Here is a 21,011-nt window from a genome sequence, read left to right on the forward strand (position 1 = left end):
TCCTGAATAAAAATTTGATTTTTTTAATTTGAATTTAGAACATGAAATGTAAGGCTGCTCTATCGGCCTCCACTAGCACACTCTGGGTACAGCGCAGGATTATTAAGAAGTATAGTATACCCAGCGGCGTGCTGCTGCCCTATTATATGTGGGGGATTACTGTGTAAGTCAAGAGCTACATGTAAGCTCACCTAACATCATCTTAAAGAATGGAATCAAAGAAAAAAGATGGTATTAAATCCTCCTTGTTTAAGTTCTGCATAAATAACAGATAAGAGTTAGACTACTGTAGAGTTAGACTAAACAATTACCTTAACTCCACACACACACACACACACACACACACACACACACACACACGAACCACTTGTAGTTTTATGATAAGGTAACGAAAATAAAGCAAGACAGAGAAGGAGGGGCAGAATGCATTTTTCTGGACTGCCTAAAAGATTTTGATGCAAATATTTAGATACAAAAATATTTAGCCACACGGAAGGCTAAACTTGAGAGGCAGGCGGGAGTAGACGGAAACACACTGTCATGGGTAAGGAATTACCTAACAGACAGGTGTCAGAGTAACAGTGAGGGGCGAGGAGTCCGACTGGCGTAGAGTAACAAACGGGGTGCCTCAAGGATCGGTGCTGGGACCCATTCTATTCCTCATTTATGTAAATGACTTGATTGCAGAAGTTGAGTCTAATATGTCAATGTTGGCAGATGATGCAAAACTAATGAGGAGGATTGAGACAGATGAAGATTGTAAGATTCTCCAAGATGACCTGAACAAGTTGCAGAGCTGGTCCGACAAATGGCTGTTAGAGTTCAACACTAACAAGTGTAAGGTGATGGAAATGGGCTCAGGAGACCAAAAGCCCAATGCACGATGAAGGGAAACTACCTAAATATAACGACTAGAAAAAAAGACCTGGGAGTGGACATAACACCAAACCTAACTCCAGAGGCTCATATATAGAATAACGTCAACCGCATACTCTACTCTGGCAAAAGTCAGAACATCCTTCAGAAACCTGAATAAGGAAGCTTTTAGATCACTGTATACCGCCTGTGTGAGGCCAGTCTTAGAGTATGCCGCCCCATCTTGGAGCCCCCATCTAAAAAAACACATAAATAAGCTCGAAAAGGTGCAGAAGTTTACAACGAGACTCGTCCCAGAGCTGCGAGGGATGAGGTACGAAGACAGACTGAAGGAACTAAACCTGACGACGTTAGAAATGAAGAAGGAGAGGGGGGATATGGTACAGACTTATAAAATACTTAGAGGGATTGACAAGGTGGAAACAGGATTTATTTACAAATGAATAACAACAGGATAAGGGGCTCGGAAAGAAGTTTGAGACTCAGATGTGTCATAGAAATGTTAGAAAGTTTTCTTTTAGCGTAAGGTTAGTGAGTAAATGGAATGACATAAAGAAGCAGATTGTAGAGGCAAATTCCATAACTTTAAAAGCAGGAATGATAGGGCAATAGGTCAAGAGTTATTGCATTAGACAACCAACTAGTTCTTTGAACTATGTGGTATGTTAAGGTCTCACACCCTTGCCCATTATGTTCTTGATTGTCCGTTGATTAATGTATATAGAAACACTGAGATAAGGACTGTTCCTGAACAAATAGCCTGGATGTGTCACAAAGGAAAGGTTGATGATATTCTTAAGAGATATAAGAATTTTGCACCAAGATTGTAATATTTTGTTGAATTATCTGCATGTGTCTTGCAAATTGTCTATACAGTATACCTAGGTCATAAAAGTATTTGTGTGTACGTCTGATACCATACTACTTGTGAAGGAGGAAATGTATATGTTTATCTCTCAGAATGTTTGGTAATGTGTTTATTGTTTGTGATGTGTGTCTATGTATGTATTAACACGATGTACTGAACGGGGTGAGAATAGCTTGAGCTACCTCATCCCTTTGTGTGTATTTTACCTCAATAAACTTATTTAAATTTAAATTTAAATTTCAATTTTCTTTGAATAAAAATTAAAAAATTATACAGAATTTAAACTCTAAGCTTATGTTAGGAGTGTTTTACTTTATTTTTTAGGAGTTTATAGGAATATCTTGTAAGTACTTGAAATATATAAATATATATACATACATACGGAATGAAGCATGTTAGAGGGAACTATTATAAAAAAAACATTTTCTCTGAAAGCTATACGTGCTTTAAAGAAAACGTAGAAAGCGAACACAGTACAAGATGACTCAAGCTGAGGTTCCAAGTCTTTAATAAATTAAAAGATATTTCCAATTTTACTAACTAACATTTTTCATCCAAACACATTTACGTATCACAATGAAAGCCAAAATATGCATATATAATCTTATATCCAAATAATATCATTGTTTTATTTATGAATTATAAACCTAGGTGGTAACGTCATCTGTATATATAGATCCCGTTTTGGCGCGCAAATCAACAGTCCCGTTCAAACCATCTTTGTCGCAGTACAGTGCCCGCTCCTGATCAAGATGTCGTCAACGAGTACTTTCGTCGGCATTGGAGAATCCCAGCGTGTCAGTAGCAGGTATGTCGACTATTTAGTGCATTAGGGGCTGAAGACTGGCCAGGGTTAAGGGACGAGTGGTGTAATACAGGGATACAGACATCACGTGGTGTCTGTCATCAGCTGGTGGGTCAAGGCACCTCTAAGGTGGCCTGCTAAGGTATGTAACGACACGTGATTAAGATGTAGTTTTTATTGTCGCATTATAGCAGTGATAATGTATCTGGTTACGTTCTGGTGTTAGGGATGGTAACATTGCTGTGGCTTTGAGGTGCGGCTCCAGGCGCCGGTACCTGGCGGGCTGGCGCCAAACTGCTCCAGTTCGGTACGGAACTCAAGTGGAACAATGGCAGCTCTTATATCTCTCTCCAGACGCCTTTATCTACCTTCAAGGTCTTATTTTGTGAAGGGTTCTTCTCTCCGAAAGGTGTAGCATCATACTGTCGCAGACAAGGGTTGGCTAATTACCTGACGCTGTAAGAGATGGTCGGACACTGGTGTGTAAATAATAGATTAAGAATTTCAGTGTGACTGACATTACTGGTACTCGTGGTGGACGGCCACTACTGACGTGGTCGCCCTGGTCGGTTGTTGGTCCGTCAGCTAGAAGTTTCGGTAACCTTCCAGCTGGTAGGCTGGACATTAATGGATCATTGTAATAAGTATAAGGTGTTGTGTATTGACTGTAGGGCAACTCCTGCCCCACAACCTCTTGAGGTACAGTACTGGGTTTAATTACTGAACTGTCATGACGTGTCAGTAATGGTCTGTTCATTAATGCGGCTTCAGGCGTGTAATATTTTTACGGTACACTGAATGGTTATCGTCGCCCCGTCTGGCGTGTGTAGTGGTGGTGGGGGGGGGGGGTGGTTGAGTCATCCCCTCCCCCCTCCCTCCCGACACTGCTTCTTTATCCCACCTTGTTCCCCCATTCTCTCAGCCCCCCCCCCCGTAACCCCCTTTTCACAGTAACCCATCCCACTCCCTCCGCACCTTTTTCCCCTCCCCGCCACGGTAGCCTACCTACATGGTGAGTGACACTAGGTGAGTACACGCCACCTCGCGTCCAAGTAACTGATGGGCTTCCGTGGGTACCTAAATGTGTTAATAAAAAAATCCGTCTCTTTCTCCCCCACTAATCCTCGGTAACTAGGCTGGGCTTCCGCATGTTCATACTAGATAACGAGGCGGGGCTTCAACCCCCTCTTCATCCTTGGTAAGTTGGCTGGGCTTCCTCCGCCCCCCCCCTTACCGCCCCATTTCATCTTCTGTAATGGAGCTGGGCCGGGGTTGTTTTAATTGGCTTACTGTGTAACCCCAGCCCCAATATAGGCTGGGGTGTCCCGCTATCCCTTATACTGTGACTGGGCTGAGGATCCTCCACTCCTTCATCCTCGATAACGATGTTAATCGTATCCGCCTATCACCCCCCCTTCTTGCCCTGTCGCGTCATTATCTAGTCCGCTTAATTTTTATCCCGTGATCTTTATCGAATCTTCCTCTTCCCCTTTCATCTATTCATGGTATGCCGGCGACACGAGGTCCCTCCAGCCGCAGTGACACGCCCTCTCCCCCCCCCTCGCCAACCCCCTACCATCCCCCCCACCAACCCCCTACCATCCCCCCCACCAACCCCCTACCATCCCCCCCCACCAACCCCCTACCATCCCCCCCCACCAACCCCCTACCCACCGCCGCAGTAACACCACCATCAACACTACCACTACCCACAGCTATTGTATAGTCTCCAGCATACCCGTAAGGCGATCTTCTGGTAGGTCGGTACTTCTAGATTGTATGTTGATAGATTGTATACTGGATCGTATGTTGGCGGTTCTGGAACATTAGTGTTGGACACTGGTACGAGTGTGGCCATCACTTGAGGGGGGGGGGGGGATGGGCCGGAAGTAAGAGGTAAGCATAAGACCAGACGGTAGGGCCGGATGGGTCTCGTGCCGGCAAGAGAGCCGTAAGCAACACCGCCTCCCAGAAATCAATACCAGCTCTCCGGCCCCGGGAACTAGAGGCTTGAGCCTGGTGCAGCAGGTAGTGATGGCTGTGTCGGTTGGTAGGGAGGGAGGGTCAGTCTCCTGACCTGACCCCCCACCTTTAACCTCTAGGGTAGCCAGGGACATGACTCTACTGGGTTGTAGGCCGCCTGGTTGGTTTCGGAAAAAATTAGGCCGTTAATGGGTAGTTAGTGTTTAGATTCAAGTGTCTACACTGAAGAGTAATTTTTGATAGATTGTTGGCTTACTGTCAACAGCTCGGGTAATACGGTCGCCAATATGTACTAAGCGTTGGTTAAATGATTTAAACTAATTATTTTATTCACTTGAACCATGGAAGCCTCTAGCCGTGGACCACAAAAGCAGCAGGCCGCAATCCTTCCAACTAAGCCATGAGCACCAGCAGTAGAGGATCCGAGACACGTGACGGTTCCAAATGTAACTTTAAGGCCCCCCCTCCCCTGTATATTGCAAGCCACAATATTGTGGATAATAACATTTAATTCACTGACTATCGGAGCCTCGAACTGTGGACCACGGAAGAGGACTTCCTTCTCTGGTCTGCGGTTCGACAGTCTGTGAGTGAAATGTTGCCTACGATATCGTGGTGGCTGATGTCTTGATTAATAATAATAACTTGAGTACATCTGAAACAGACGACGCAGTCTGCCTGAAGTGTCTACATTTAGTAATGACCGCGATAAATACTGGAAATGAACGTATGCGTGTAAATAATCTGATATTGTAACTTGAGAAGTTTTGGCCAAAATTACAGGCTACGACGGAATTACGTTCTCTGTAGACAACCTGGTAACTGAGGACCCTTGTAGAAAATATTCTCAAGATTCCTTTAAGCGCGAGTGGCACAGTTTGCTCTGACACCAACTGTCGTGGGTTGTTTGTTGTGGGGCGATGGGCGGGGGTACTCGCCTAGTTGTTTGCGAGGGTTGAGCTCTGGCTCTTTGGTCCCGCCTCTCAACCGTCAATCAACTGGTGTACATGTTCCTGAGCCTACTGGGCTCTATCATATCTATATTTGAAACTGTATGGAGTCAGCCTCCACCACATCACTGCCTAATGCATTCCATTTAACTACTGACACTTTCTAATGTGTCTGGCTCATTTGGGTACTAGGTCTGTGTCCCCCCCCTTTGTTCGCGTACCACCCGTGTTAAATAAGAATCCTTGTCTACCCTGTCAATTCCCTTGAGAATTTTGTATGTGGTGATCATGTCTCCCCGAGCTCTTGTCTTCCAGCGACGTGAGGTGCAGTTCACGCAGCCTTTCCTCATAACTCCTGCCTCTTAGTTCTGGGACTAGTCTAGTGGCATACCTCTGAACTTTTTCCAGCTTCTTGTGCTTGACAAGGTACTGGCTCCATGCTGGGGCTGCATACTCCAGGATTGGCCTTACATATGTGGTATACAAGGCTCTGAAAGATTCCTTACTAGAGGTTCTGAAGGCAGTTCTGATGTTAACCAGCCTCGCATACGCCGCCGATGTTATTCTTTTGATGTGGGCTTAGACAGGTATGGAATGATATCGACTAGATCTTTGTCAGTTTCGTGAAGTACTTCATTTCCCATTCGGTACCCCCAGTGTCTGATCTCCTTTTTCCACCGCCTAGTTTCATCACCTTACATTTACTTGGGTTAAACTTTAGTAGCCATTTGTTGGACCATTCCTTCAGTTTGTCTAGGTCATCTTGGAGCCTTGTGCTATCTTGCCTTAATCTTAATTTTTGCATCAACGAATGTTAAGAACGAGTCTATACCCTATACGAGATCCGTTACATATATGCGAAACGGTATAGGTCAACTGATCCCTGTGGAACTCCTGGTGACGCCTCGGCACTGAGACCTTCCCCCTCAGTGACTGTCTTCTGTTACTTGGGTACTCCTTTATCCAGTGGAGTACCTTCCCTTTCACTCCTGCCTGCATCTTCAGCTTGTGCACCAGGCTTTCTGATAATCCAAAACTACGCAGTCTGCCCACCCGTCTCTTGCCTGATTTGTTGCCTGGTCATAGAATCCAATTAATCCTGTGAGGCAGGACTTGCCATCCTTGAACCCATGTTGTTGTTACAAAGTTCGTTCGCTCCAGATGTTCCACTAGTTTTTTTCGCACAATCTTCTCCAACTTGCATGGTATGAAAGTTAGTGACACTGGCCTGTAGTTCAGTGCCTCCTGTCTGTCGTCCTTGAATATCAGGACTACATTGGCAGTCTTCGAAATTTTTGGCAGTTCACCTGTTACCAACGATTTGTTATACACCATGGATAGTGGCAGGCACAGTGCTGCTGCTCCTTCCTTTAGTATCCATGGTGAGATTTCATCCAGCCCGATAGTTTCGTGAGCTGTATGTTACAGCCTTTGTCACATCCAAGTGCTTCCTCGCCTCGCCACTGGTAACCACACTAGTCTAGTGGTGTTTGGTTAGACATTTCCTCTTGTCTCTGGAACTTGTCCCTGCTCTAATGTGAAGTCCTCAAAGCCAGGGGGTGAGAGGTGGTGGTGGAGTGGGAGGCAGGTGGCAGGGGCGCCGTGCACCCTGGTCGTGTCTCCGTGGCTACCAAGGTCGCCCCGGCCAGTCAACCCTCCACCCACAACATAGCAGTCAAGAGCAGATGTGTCAGGTAAAGGAATAAATGTCACGTTTTCACTAAACAAATTAACTAATATAGTTGTGGCGCAACTCGGTGGTTTCATAATCTGTAGTGGAGGCATGACTGAGCGGCGTTTAGGGTACGGTTACATACTGTTTACACCGTACGTTTACGGTAGTTTACACTGTTTACTAGTGACGTGAAGGCTCTAATTTTTGGCCAGAAGAGTTGTTACTTGACTGTAGTTCCCAGCTCACGGTGTACAGTCTCCAGGAGTGTAACAAGTTACTCCTTGGTTGACGCGCACAAGTGTACACGCGCGCACAACTTTAGCAGTCTCAGTTAACAGGTGGAATGTATTGGGCAGTGATGTGGTGGAGGCTGACTCCATACAGTTTCAAATGTAGATATGAGCCCAGTAGGCTCAGGAACCTTTACACCAGTTGATTGACAGTTGAGAGGCGGGACCAAAGAGCCACAGCTCAACCCCCGCAAGCACAACTTGGAGTACATGAGCATAACTGTCTGGCGCCGCGTCGTGTTTAAAAGAATTCGAAAAAACGCCTCAAGAGTCTACTTGATCAACCAAGTTGATGTCGGGCTGCGAGGAGCCGCGTCCAACAGCCTGGTTGACCAGACCACCAACCAGGCGACCCGTCCTGCGCGTCCCCATTGTCATTAAAACTACCCATCCTCCTGTTTAGACAGTACCTATTGTGACTATCGTTAATAGTCACGAATTCGTACTTGGCTTTAGTAGTATACTGACTAGTAAGGAATTCTTCCAAATAAATGTAGTTAAAAACACTTCAATATTCCTAGGCCTAGTATAGCACACACTTGTACTGTTAGGCCTCGGATATCGTGTATTAGCAACGATTGGCAGTCTTCGAAATTTTTGGCAGTTCACCTGTTACCAACGATTTGTTATACACCATGGAGGGGAGGTGTATAACCTGCCTAGTGTATACACTATAGACCTCCCTAGTTACACCTAACCTCCCTAGTGTACACACTATAGACCTCCCTAGTTACACCTAACCTGCCTAGTGTATACACTATAGACCTCCCTAGTTACACCTAACCTGCCTAGTGTATACACTATAGACCTCCCTAGTTACACCTAACCTGCCTAGTGTATACACTATAGACCTCCCTAGTTACACCTAACCTGCCTAGTGTATACACTATAGACCTCCCTAGTTACACCTAACCTGCCTAGTGTATACACTATAGACCTCCCTAGTTACACCTAACCTCCCTAGTGTATACACTAGGGAGGTTAGGTTAGATCGCCAAAGAAACTAGTAAAAAAATCCGGGTTGTCCAACTGAATAGTTCACTTCTACGTTCTAATTTCGTTGTACATGCATTACATTACTGTATATACATTATGGTCCTCATCGTTACTGTAAGTACTGTCAAAAGAGGATGATAGTCTGCATTTAACTGTTGTGCAAAGTGTTGTGCAAAATCCTAACCAACCGGAGGACCCACCAATAGAAAATGGGACAGTCATTTTCGGGAGCCGCCGTCATATTGTATACTACACGTTTTTGGTCTTGGGTAAACTGTACGTCAAAATGCTGTGTGCTATAGGAGGACGGGTTGAACAAGGCCTGGTCAGAGAACGGGCCGCTGGCACATTAGATCCTCGGAATCACAGCAAGGTTAGGAAGTGATGCATCAATTTTACTTTTAAAGATAAAAAGTTTGATTTTTAGTAATTAATGCATCAACTATTGGTCTGATTCAAATATATGTGATGTATATAACTGGAAATTTCCCAGAGCAGTTCAAACTTTCGAAAGGTGGGGGGGGAGGGGGGTAATGGTTGTACAAAGTACTCTGCATAGAGCGAGTACTAACACTAATTGGGACAGGTAAGACCAAATTGCTAATTGGTCTTGTTAGCATAAGGGTTAAAGGGCATGACTCCAAATATTCTAATTTAGAACAATATAATTTATATTGCTATGTAGATTGTGGTAAATGTGTTGAAGAGCCGGTGACGGCGGTTACCTGTGGCGGAGGTGTTAGTCTGGCGTTGTCACCCTTGTGGTGGTGTCACCTCGTCTGTGGTGGTGGTGGTGTCACCTCGTCTGTGGTGGTGGTGGTGTCACCTCGTCTGTGGTGGTGGTGTCACCTCGTCTGTGGTGGTGTCACCTCGTCTGTGGTGGTGTCACCTCGTCTGTGGTGGTGTCACCTCGTCTGTGGTGGTGTCACCTCGTCTGTGGTGGTGTCACCTCGTCTGTGGTGGTGTCACCTCGTCTGTGGTGGTGTCACCTCGTCTGTGGTGGTGTCACCTCGTCTGTGGTGGTGTCACCTCGTCTGTGGTGGTGTCACCTCGTCTGTGGTGGTGTCACCTCGTCTGTGGTGGTGGTCACCTCGTCTGTGGTGGTGGTCACCTCGTCTGTGGTGGTGGTCACCTCGTCTGTGGTGGTGGTCACCTCGTCTGTGGTGGTGGTCACCTCGTCTGTGGTGGTGGTCACCTCGTCTGTGGTGGTGGTCACCTCGTCTGTGGTGGTGGTCACCTCGTCTGTGGTGGTGGTCACCTCGTCTGTGGTGGTGGTCACCTCGTCTGTGGTGGTGGTCACCTCGTCTGTGGTGGTGGTCACCTCGTCTGTGGTGGTGGTCACCGTGTCTGTGGTGGTGGTGGTGGTGGTCACCGTGTCTGTGGTGGTGGTGGTGGTGGTCACCGTGTCTGTGGTGGTGGTGGTGGTCACCGTCACTATAGACCAGTAGTGGTTGTCCTAACATACTGGCCAACATGAGCCATCAGAGCTGTGGGCACTTGGCTTCCTTCTCTATGCACAATCAGGGATCCCGGGCTCTATTCCTGAGCGGGCCGGAAATAGTTGGACGTGTTTCCTTTCACCTAATGCAATAAATTCATCCTGCATGCCCAGTTGCCCGACCCGGGAGTTGGCCAACTGTTTGGTTACAGAATGGGGAAGGGGCATTAGTTCAACTTTGTGGCCCCTCGATACAAGTCGAGAGTATACATACAGACTTCCTGTCCCCATTCCCCCGACAAAAGGATATTAAATATATGTATCTAGTGTGGCCTTCACATAATCTGGCCGTACTTGTAACATTTGCCTTTTGAGTGCTGTCGTAACAGGAATATATTAACATTTATATCTAGATCTGGATTACTTTACACCCTGGATTAAGACGTCTTTCTTGATGCTTTAATTTGTTGTAGCCTAAACCTCCGTCTTGAGCGTTACAAAGGTAAAGCTGTAACGAAGACAATTATTTCCTGTGTTTGGTTAACTAAAATATCACCATCGGCATAAGTTTGTTTTTTAATTGAAAACTATTCAGGTGTTCGCCCCTGATCAACAATACAAGGATCTCTGTACCTGGAGGCTTCTAGTGAAAGTGTTATCTTGTTGTGCGGTGTTATCTCGAGGTGGTGCAGGCAGCTGTGTGACCTTTGTTGACCCCGTCAGTAACATGACCTTCATAGGTGTGTGAGATCTCTGATTTACATGTTCGTACAATTTTTATTGTAGATTGTTGTAGATTGTCACTCCTTAACCGGCGACTAATAATCTAAATTATTGTAGATTGTAAATATTAGGGCAGGTCGCTATAATTCTAAGTGCATTATGCTTAATCTTCGTCTGGTAAAACCGGAATGTTTGGGTTGCGTCAACTGCCGTCAAGTTGCTAGGGTCAAATTTCTAAAGTTAGCGGTAATGCAGGCGTTGAACAGCCCAGGTCTGCCTTGTAAGGTATTGTGAAGGTTGGCCCAAATTGTCCTGGTTAAATAATTCATTGTTGTGGGGCGGTACATATGACTAAGGTCTTGATTACTGACCATCCTCAGGCTGCAACCCCACAAGTTTTTTTTTTTTTTTTTTTTTTTTTTTTTTTTTTTTTTTTTTTTTTTTTTTTTTTTTTTTTTTTTTTTTTTTTTTTCCCGAGATATATACAAGTTGTTACATTCTTGTACAGCCACTAGTACGCGTAGCGTTTCGGGCAAGTCCTTAATCCTATGGTCCCTGGAATACGATCCCTGCCGCGAAGAATCGTTTTTTCATCCAAGTACACATTTTACTGTTGCGTTAAACAGAGGCTACAGTTAAGGAATTGCGCCCAGTAAATCCTCCCCGGCCAGGATACGAACCCATGACATAGCGCTCGCGGAACGCCAGGCGAGTGTCTTACCACTACACCACGGAGACTGAATTAGTTGACTAACTCCCAGGTACCCGTTTACTGCCAAGGTGAACACACGCATTAGGTGAATGGAAACGTGCCCAACCAATTCTGCCCCGCTCAGGATTCGAACCTTTGATTCTAAATTAGAGTAGAGAACGGAATAACTGCACTATCGAAACTTATGCTTGTTCACGCTTTAGACTGTAATTCTTGATAATGCATCACTGCTATATAGTCGACATGTAGACGTGTTTGTAACACCATAAAGGTGTTTAGTTGGGTTTTATGTAATATTTCACAGAGCATGAGTTAGCCAGACAGGATTTTGAGGCGTCAGGTTGGCGGCCCTAGTCATTAAGTCACACCTAGAAGAGTTAATGACCAAGTTGACCTGTGGTCAGGTCGTGTGATTTGATCTTGCTTCTGCTAAGCTAATAATTGCAGCCAGGTAACCGGGCGGGTCCTTCAAACAAGCTGCCGGTTAAGGCGTGACTTGGTAGATGGCCTGGGGCTATCTTAGTGGGCGGGGGTTAGCTCTTATATTCGCAATAAATATCCAGGAACTGTACATTAGAGAGTAGAGAATAGGACAGCATCAGCAGACAGCAGCCGAGACAGGCTGTCGGCCAGATGGGGGGGAGGGACTGTCAACTGCCCCCTCTATTCAACTTAGGCTCAGTGAGTGAGTGAACGTCAAGGTGACTTATTTAGTGTTTCCCAAACTAAGAGTTGTGTGATTATCATGGGCAGTCAGCTGTAGTGTCCTCAATGTCTTGTGGTGATCATGTTAAATAAATACTTTATTCACTTTTTAATGACTGTTCCCTAGATCTTGGCTTTTTCTGATATATTACAAACTAGAGAACTCTTGAGTTTGACTTAAAAATGTTGCATGAAACAAGATACAAGATTCCAGTTGACACATGCTAACATCTTTTATTTTGTGATAGAGAAGTTTTATTCCTTGTCTTGTATGTAACGAACTAGAATGGATGGTAGCAGCCCTTTCTACTCCTTTTTCCTCTTTAGCCCCTTTTCACTTCTACTCTCCACCTTTTCTATACTCTCCTACTCCGTGTTCTCAGTCTCTCCCTCCACCTCTTCCAACTTTCCCTTTCACCTGACCACTCCTCGCTACCCACAAACTCCTCCTTGCTCCTCCCTCCTCTCTACCTCCCTCACCCCAAACCCTCGCTCATTACTTGATTCTTCTTTCCTTTTTCGCTCGTTTTCTGATACATTACATGTTGCCCAGTGTGTGTGTGTGTCTTAATACAATGTTAGGTCAACTTACTGGCATTGGCTGGATTTAATTAACCAAACCTATTGTTGTCGCATGGTATCACTTGCATGTAACCAATCAGAGTGCTTGAGACTCCTGATGCAGAGAAGTTTTCTTGCCAGGGAACTGATAAGTGTTGGTCTGTCCGGCTGACCAACTGCCCTGGATGCATGGTGCTTGTGGGTCTCCCTGTGTAGGTGTGATAATTATCAATCCTCATTTCGGAATAGGCTACTTCTCTTGTGCGGACGATGGGGTGGTGGGCACTTGACCTGAGGGGGGTGTTGTTTACACAGTTGTGGGGGAGCCAGGTGTAAACAAACCACCCACAGTATCAGGTGGAGGCTTGCTCAACACCTCAACAGTATCCACGTTCTTATTGTGTAGTATTTGTTACCCAAGCTTCTTTCAAAGTAACTTTACATTAGAGCCCTAAAGCTGGAGATCTGCAAGTGGGGACTGGACCCCACAATTCATTTAGGTAAGCAAGTTACAATCTTCAGTTACAAAATTCGATGCACATCATCACATCAACAAAGGGTTAGAGACCAACGACAAGTACACTTTCTCAATTAAGCAACTGACGTATGTGGAGAGTTAGTGTTTTAATTAATGTTTGTCCTGCACACCGCCCCCCATCCAGTGGGCAGCGGTGGATAGGTTAATCACTGTTACTACCTACAGTTAACAAACTGGAGATATTTGGCTAAGATTTCTGGTAGCAGATAATTTTGAAATATAATATTTAGACATCACTGGAACATTGGTTATAGAATTTTCTGAATTCGCGTATCTTTTCGCACTCCATCACATGGTGACGGAGGGGGGGGGGGTGAATAATTTTGAGTTTACATTTGGTCAGGTCTACATCAGCAGATAATGAGAATTCCCAGAGATACTTGTAACGAGTCTAAGCCGAGCAGTAGTAACATCTAGAAGTGTGCTGATTTTATTGGATGATCCATAGATGTGTGGCTCCTCTTGCATGATAGTATGATGATAGATGGAATTACTGGTGATAATTTCACTGCCTCACATCTACAAGATTTTGTTGAGGTTATTTGTGTACTATTGCTCTCACTGCTTATTGACTATCCAAGGTTACACTGAATTTCTCCTTTAAAGGCAGATTCTCTCATCAGCTCTTATCATGCATTTGGAGACCACATGAGACCATCATTACCACTGTTACCATCATTAATAATTTTGTTGTATTTGTCTAGCTTCAGACACGAGCATGTTAGTTATGTCTTAGAGGTGAGACCAATTAAGGATGATGCTTACAATTAATGTATCAAGTTTGGGAGGGAGATTATACTTTAATCTCTGAGCAGTGTTCCATCTGGGAGGCGTCAGGAGACTCCTTCAGTTGTCTGGGCCGGACTGACTCATAACCTGCCTTGCGGGGGGGGGGGGGCTGAGAGGTAATGGGGTCTTGGCTAGGTGGTTGGGTTTGTGTGTGTGTGTGTGTGGGGGGGGGGGGGTAGAGGCTCGCCTTGGCTCCCATGCGGCAAGAATCAGCCATGGTGGTACATGCGGGGTGTGTGTGTGTACATTTGGGTCGCCGGTGGCTGTGAGGACAGCACGCTGGGCGCGTAATCCTGTGGCCCGGGTTAGATTTCCGGCGCCGGCGAGAAACAAATGGTTAGTTTGTCACTCTGATGCCCATGTTACCTAGCAGAAATAGGTACCTGGGAGTTAGAACTCTTTCGGGCTGCTTCCTGGGTGAGTGGGGGGGGGGATTAGTTAGTAACAGTTAAGAGTTGAGGCGGGTCGAAAGAGTAGATCTCGGCTCCCGCAAACACAACTAGGTGAAGACACAGAATGAGTTATAGATGGGCCGGGGCCCCTTCAACCGACCATCGCCGACCGCCCCCCCCCCCCCCCCCCCGCCCCACCAGATGGATGGGAAAGGGAACGTTGCTGGTTGTTGATATAGTTCCTGGCTGGACGGATCCCATGAGGCTTTAGCAACCAGTCCTCACACCATCTGCTTCTTGATAAAAACCAAAACGTGTATGAATACATTCTGGCTTCCTGTCCCCTCTCCCCTCCCGACACAATAAATTATAAATAATGAATTATATAATTGCTGTTTGTCCCCCGGCACAATAAATGTTTAAAGTTCATTATTACCTTGTAGAGATTAAGTCAGTGTGGGGGGGGGGGGTGTAAACAGTCACAATTGAAGACTTGGGAAGGTAGTGACAGCTGGCAACACTGCTGTAACAAACCATAGTTGGGAGAGTATCACAATATTGAGTCAGGAAGTGTGAAGTAATCTTATAAAAGCAATAAGAGACCAGAAGGGTAGTAAGAGTTTAATACTTTCGCTGACAAGAAATTTTTTCTGATGATAGTATTAAAAGAAACATTTTAGTGAATTAAAACTATATTTGAATATATGGATGATTGCCAGTAGCCGCTCGCTCCCTTGGGTATGGGGGGGAGCCACCAGGGTCGGGGTCCAGTGTCTGGGATAAGACGTTATAATTACTTGCCTCAGTGTCATGGTGTTAATGAACACTCCAGCCCCTTGTGAAGATCACCACCAGAGCTCAAGTGGCACGAAAAAACGTAAACATGATTTATTTTATGTATGCAACAGTTGTTACATTCTTGTACAACCACTAGTACACACAGCCAAAGACCTGACCAAAGAGCCAAAGCTCAACCCCCGCAAGCACAAATAGGTGAGTACAGCGCTTCGGGCAGGTCCTTAACCCTAATATTCCCTGGAATATGACCCGCCAAATCGTTTAACCACCAGGTACCCATTTTACTGTTGGGTAAACAGAGGCCACAGTTAAGGATTGGGGGTGTAGTAAATCCTCCCCGGCCAGGATACGAACCCAGGCCAAAGCGCTCGCGAAACGCCAGGCGAGTGTGTCGTCACTACGCCACGGGGACTGAGGTAAGTATTAAGAGTTCCTTTCGGTAACTAAAGTCAAATAACTTAAAATTCTAGGTTATGGTGTGGGTGACGCGCGCACCTTCGCGGGTGTGGGTGACGCGCGCACCTTCGCGGGTTGTGCTTTGCAAAACGTTGCATTAAAGATCGTCGGGCAGTAAAGTGCAGTAGTGGTTTGAGCTGCTGTACGGCAGAATGTTTCACAAGCTGGGTCTTGGCGTGTTTGTAACTAACGTCTGGCAACAGAGGAGCGGGTGTGGAGGTGGTGGTGGTGGTCCCCCTGGTAACCTCTCACCACTCTCGCCTTCCTCTTAGCCTCAGTCCAGGTGAATTTAATGTTTATTTGCACTAAAGTATGACTAACAATTTTTTTGTCCTTCACACTAAACCGTAGCGCTAAGCTGGCGAACATTGCGACGGGAATCGGGTACCTAGATAAAGCTTGAATGTTTATAGATGGCAAATGTCTGACCCCCGCGGAGCCTTCCCTTGAGACGAACGAACATTGGGGCGTGTGGAAGTCGCTCCTAGTATCACTGGTGATTGATAACGCGTTTACAAATAATGTAATTACCTTAAGACTAAACAAGCTCAATTTTGGAGTTGACTTCCTGAGCCAATTGTTGCTTGACCCTTCAGCAATTGGCACGGCCTGGGTACGGCCTGTATGGTCAACTACACCAGTGCCACACCTGGGCACTTGAGCGGCGGGTGAGGAGGAAACTGAAATTGAAACCGACAGGAAGAAAATGGGATGCCCCATACCCCACACTCGTGAGGTGGTCGAGATTTAATAACAATATTATTAGAAGCTAATTTAACGGACCGACCACCTAGTTGGGACAATTTGGCTTACACACACGGTGGTTTGGCCAGAGAGGAGCAGTAATGATTTGCTTTTGGCGTAAATTTCCACTGGTATACATAACACCTATGAGAGGTGTTAGGTATAGCCTCTATGTACGTCTGTTGCATAGGAGGCCTGGTCGACGACCGGGCCGCGGGGTAGCAAAGTCCCGAAATTACCAAGGAAACTTCGAGGGGGGTCATCGTTATGACGCCTTCGAAGTGGATATGCTGTGCTTACTATATTACCCTGCAATGTTAAATGGGATTCTTGTACTGTGACTTGTGTGTTTGTGCTCACAGAGGGCCCCTTGAGGGACTTGAAGTAGGGTGGGGGGGGGGGGTAGAAATAGTAGCCTAGGCTACTCTATCCCTCCGGGATGTATTTGTTTGGTCTAAACATACTTGAACTTCGAAGTGGAACTTGTGTAGCTTGATTGACGACACATCTTCAGTGTGGCTATGTAGCCATATTGGCTAGGAACGTTTCGAAAATTGACTAATAAAAATAATCACTCCACGTGGTGGTGGGGTCCCTCGATTGTTTCCAGCGTGGGTTGGACATGTGTAAGAGTGGAATTGGGTGGTTATTGGGAGCTGCCTCATATGGGCAAATAGGCCTTCTGCAGTTACCTTTATTATTTTCCTATGCATAGAGAACATTACCATTTGTTCTGTTTGAGCGTTTCTGGACTTTAAAATCATAGATTTGCCCACTAAGTAAATAGCTACCGGTATGTGTTTCTGGTAATGTGAGATGGTTTTCCTTCCCGTGGAGTGATGCGGGAGCTGTAAGTCTGACGCAGGCAAGGGACGTGTACAGAGCTGGAAGACCACCGTGGAGTGATGCGGGAGCTGTAAGTCTGACGCAGGCAAGGGACTTGTACAGAGCTGGAAGACCACCGTGGAGTGATGCGGGAGCTGTAAGTCTGACGCAGGCAAGGGACTTGTACAGAGCTGGAAGACCACCGTGGAGTGATGCGGGAGCTGTAAGTCTGACGGCTTGTACAGAGCTGGAAGACCATGTTTGGTATTCCTTAATCTTGGATGTCAATGGGCCAATAAAACTAAAAGGATCTGATTTGAGCAAGACTGACTGCTCAAGATGCAAGTCACAAGTTAACCTTGTTAGCTAGCAAGCCACAACAACCACATACCCAGGTATCTAACTAAAACACCAAACAGTTGTGCACTAAAGGAAACATCGGTGGTGGTTGGGCGGCTCGGGTTAGTGAAGGGTGGTGTAAATGATGAAGCAATTGTCTAAGCACGGCTCTAGGCAATGTCAAGCCTGAAACAAGACTAGTTTTTATATCGTGTACATGTCCTGTGGTTTGGGTAAGGGGCGGCTGTCGTCCAGGACAGTTTAGTACTGTTCAAGTAGAGCAGCGCCATTATACTGTCCGGGGCCTCGAGCCTGGTGTTATCACTCACGGGTAAAATGTATCAAGAATATTGAACAATAAATTACGCTGTGGGCTAGTTTGTTGAACTAACTTTGTATTGGCGTTAAACAAGCTTCGTCCAGGGACTGCCATCTGGTGTGGCAACATTAAATATTGGAAGACACGTAGAATAGTTTCCCTTTGTTTTCCTCTTAATGAAGGCGGTGGTTGAGGTCTTGAACACGTCCAGCAGGTCTAGAGGTGCGTGTGGAGGCTGGGTTTAGTATGTGCTGTGATGGGTTGGTCTTTTATGGAGGCGAGGGGTCCAGAGTTCCTGTGGTGGTGGTCTGGCAGGGGTAGTGAAGTGGAGCTCTGTTCTCCCTACTACCCTTTGTACCTCTTGCTTCACAATTTACCATTACTGACAATGTTCGTCTATTCTGGCCTTCAATGTGTGCCTAGAGGCAGCTTCCACAACGTCCATCGGTGTCGTGTGGGTGGTGGATATGTGGGCCTGCGGGCTACTCCAAGCAACAGCCTGTTGGACAAAGCTCGCAAGACAAGGCTGGCTCCAAGCTGGGCTGGAGTAGAACTCCAGATCCCCATCAAGGTGTATTTAGAATATTGACCATGTGTAGAGTATTTTTCACCATATTATTCGTGTTCTCGGCTTCACCCGTGTCCTGTCTGCCTCTTAGGTGTAGAGGTTGTCCTCCACCTTCTCTTAGTCATTTTTCATGTCATTACACATCTTCATGTTAGGGGCGGGATATAGTTCCCGTGTCCTGTACTCGTAGCTTTACTGTCTTAAATGTGGCGTGAATCTTAATGCAAACCTTGCTTCTACTTGGGAGCCTGGGGCTGAGCAGATAGAACACGGGGCGTGTGATCCTGTGGTCCCGGGTTCGATCCCAGGCGCCGGCGAGAATCAATGGGCTGAGTTTTTCACCCTGATGGCCCCCTGTTACCTAGTAGTAAATCAACCCGATCTCGCAAATTCGTAAAGTCAATATTGACTTATTAAATAAGTGCATAGGTGACATACTAAACATAATAGATACCCTTAAAAAGCTTCATAGAAAACACCGACCTTACCTAACCTTGTTAGTATGTTAAGATAAGCATCTTATAGCTTCGTAATTACAATTGTTACTTAACCTATTATAGGTATAGGTTAAGTAATAATTGTAATTACGAAGCAATAAGATGCTTATCTTAACATACTAACAAGGTTAGGTAAGGTTGGTGTTTTCTATGAAGCTTTTTAAGGGTATCTTTTATGTTTAGTATGTCGCCTATGCACGTAGTTAATAAGTCAATATTGACTTTACGAATTTGCGAGAACGGGTTGCAGTAAATAGGTACCTGGGAGTTAGTCAGCTGTCATGGGCTGCTTCCTGGGGCATGGAGGCCTGGTAGAGTACCGGGCCGAGGGGATATTAAAGCCCCGAAATCATCTCAAGATAACAAAGATACTATAATTTGGGAAGGAAATTTGGTATTGATTCGAAGCAGATTGGTTTAGACAATCTACACGGCCTGTTAGTCCTGAGGTTTGTTTCTAAATATCGGAAAGGGGCAGCCATGTGTTGAGGGGAGGGGGGGGTGTATGGCGCCTGTTGTGTTGCTGGGGGTGGGATTGCTCCAAGAGATTGGAGACTGATTGCTCCAAGATGAGACGCCCCGCTCCCACAGCTGGTGGCCCAAGAGCCTCTATTCTCTAGATGAAAACCCCGCCCCACAGTATATAATTCTCAGATGAAATACTGACCAGATATCCTTCCCCCATAATTGGAAAACTAAGTATGTAGGTGTATATTTATGCATGTATGTATGGATATATGTTTATGTAAATATGTATATATATATAAATGTGTGTATGTGTAAGTATATGTATATATGAACAACTCGATAAATGTATGTATGAGCAACTCGATAAATAATAAAGAGCCTTAAAGAGAACATGTGTGGAAATATCAGTGTGTATATATCAGGGGTGGGCAACCTCTGGCACGCGTGCCAAACTTGGCACGCCGATGACTTGTCTCTGGCACGCAAGATCTGGCAAATTGACATTTCAGAAGTAGTATCCGTCACAACAGATGGTGCCCCAAACATGACTGGTGAGAAAGCAGGATTTGTAAATCTGTTTGCAGAAAGTGTTGGTCATCCACTGATTGGCTTCCATTGCATCATACATGAGGAGGCTTTATGTGCAAAAGCTGGCCTAAAGGAACTGCAAGAAGTGATGCAAACAGTTACCAAGGTTGGTAATTACATTTGTGGTCGGCCTTTAAATAAAAGACAATTTCAAACTCTACTGGATGAGGTAGAATCTGTGTATAAAGGACTGAAAATGTACAACCATGTTCGTTGGCTTAGCAGAGGCTTGGTTCTGAAACGATTTATTGAATGCTTAGATGAGATAAAGCTCTATTTGAACGACCAACAAGTGTCATACCATGAATTTCCTGACATCGTGTGGGTTTGTAAACTGATGTTTTTTGCAGATTTTTGTGAACATTTAAATGAATTGAATATTAAGTTAGAGGGCTCTGGTAAGTCACTTGATGTTATGTTTTGTTACATAAAAGCTTTTGAAATGAAGCTTAAAGTTTTTAAGAGGGATGTAGATAATGAGAGATTTAGATACTTTCCAAACCTAAAGAGGTACATCAGTGATCTAAAAGATGACAGAACAGACCACAAATGTCTTCAAAAGCTGTTTGTAAACATTATCGAGTCAACAGTTCGGCAGTTCTCTACAAGATTTGCCAAATTCAAAGAACTGGAAGACACAGTAAAGTTCATCAAGTTTCCAGACAGCATCAAAATGGATGAACTAAACTTGCACATGTTTTCATGGATAGACATGGATGATTTTGAGATGCAGTTGATTGAATTTCAGAGTAGCTCAATTTGGAAGCAGAAATTTGTTGACCTTATAGTTGACTTGGAAAATATTGAGAGAGAGAGATTAGAGATGAAAGTAACAAAGAGAAATGCGGAAAACGAAGTATTAAGGACTTGGAATACTATTCCAGAAAATTGTCTGTTTAAAAAACCTTGCAACAGCATTGCTAACCATGTTTTCGTCTACATATGATTGCGAATCTTTGTTCTCAATTATGAACTTTAAGACCGTAACAGGAGTAGCATGACAGATGAAACTAGCGCTGCATGCATATCTCTCAATGTTACTAAATATAAACCCGATGTAAAATGTCATCAGTTATGCAGTAGAAGTCTCACTGACAGTATATAAAGA

At 45.1% G+C, this 21,011-nt stretch overlaps 1 protein-coding gene across 1 annotated transcript in view; it reads left to right on the plus strand.

Moving 5' to 3' along the window:
• The first annotated feature begins 2,424 nt into the window (after positions 1-2,424).
• Positions 2,425-21,011, plus strand: part of LOC123755765 (microtubule-associated protein Jupiter) — a 115,998-nt gene continuing 97,411 nt past the window's right edge. The window contains exon 1 of the mRNA XM_069300048.1: positions 2,425-2,552. Coding sequence (XP_069156149.1) covers positions 2,497-2,552 — 56 coding nt within the window. The 5' untranslated portion in view covers positions 2,425-2,496. The remainder of the gene's footprint in view (positions 2,553-21,011) is intronic.

This window comes from Procambarus clarkii, chromosome 43, assembly GCF_040958095.1.
Source record: "Procambarus clarkii isolate CNS0578487 chromosome 43, FALCON_Pclarkii_2.0, whole genome shotgun sequence".
Lineage (NCBI taxonomy): Eukaryota > Metazoa > Arthropoda > Malacostraca > Decapoda > Cambaridae > Procambarus > Procambarus clarkii.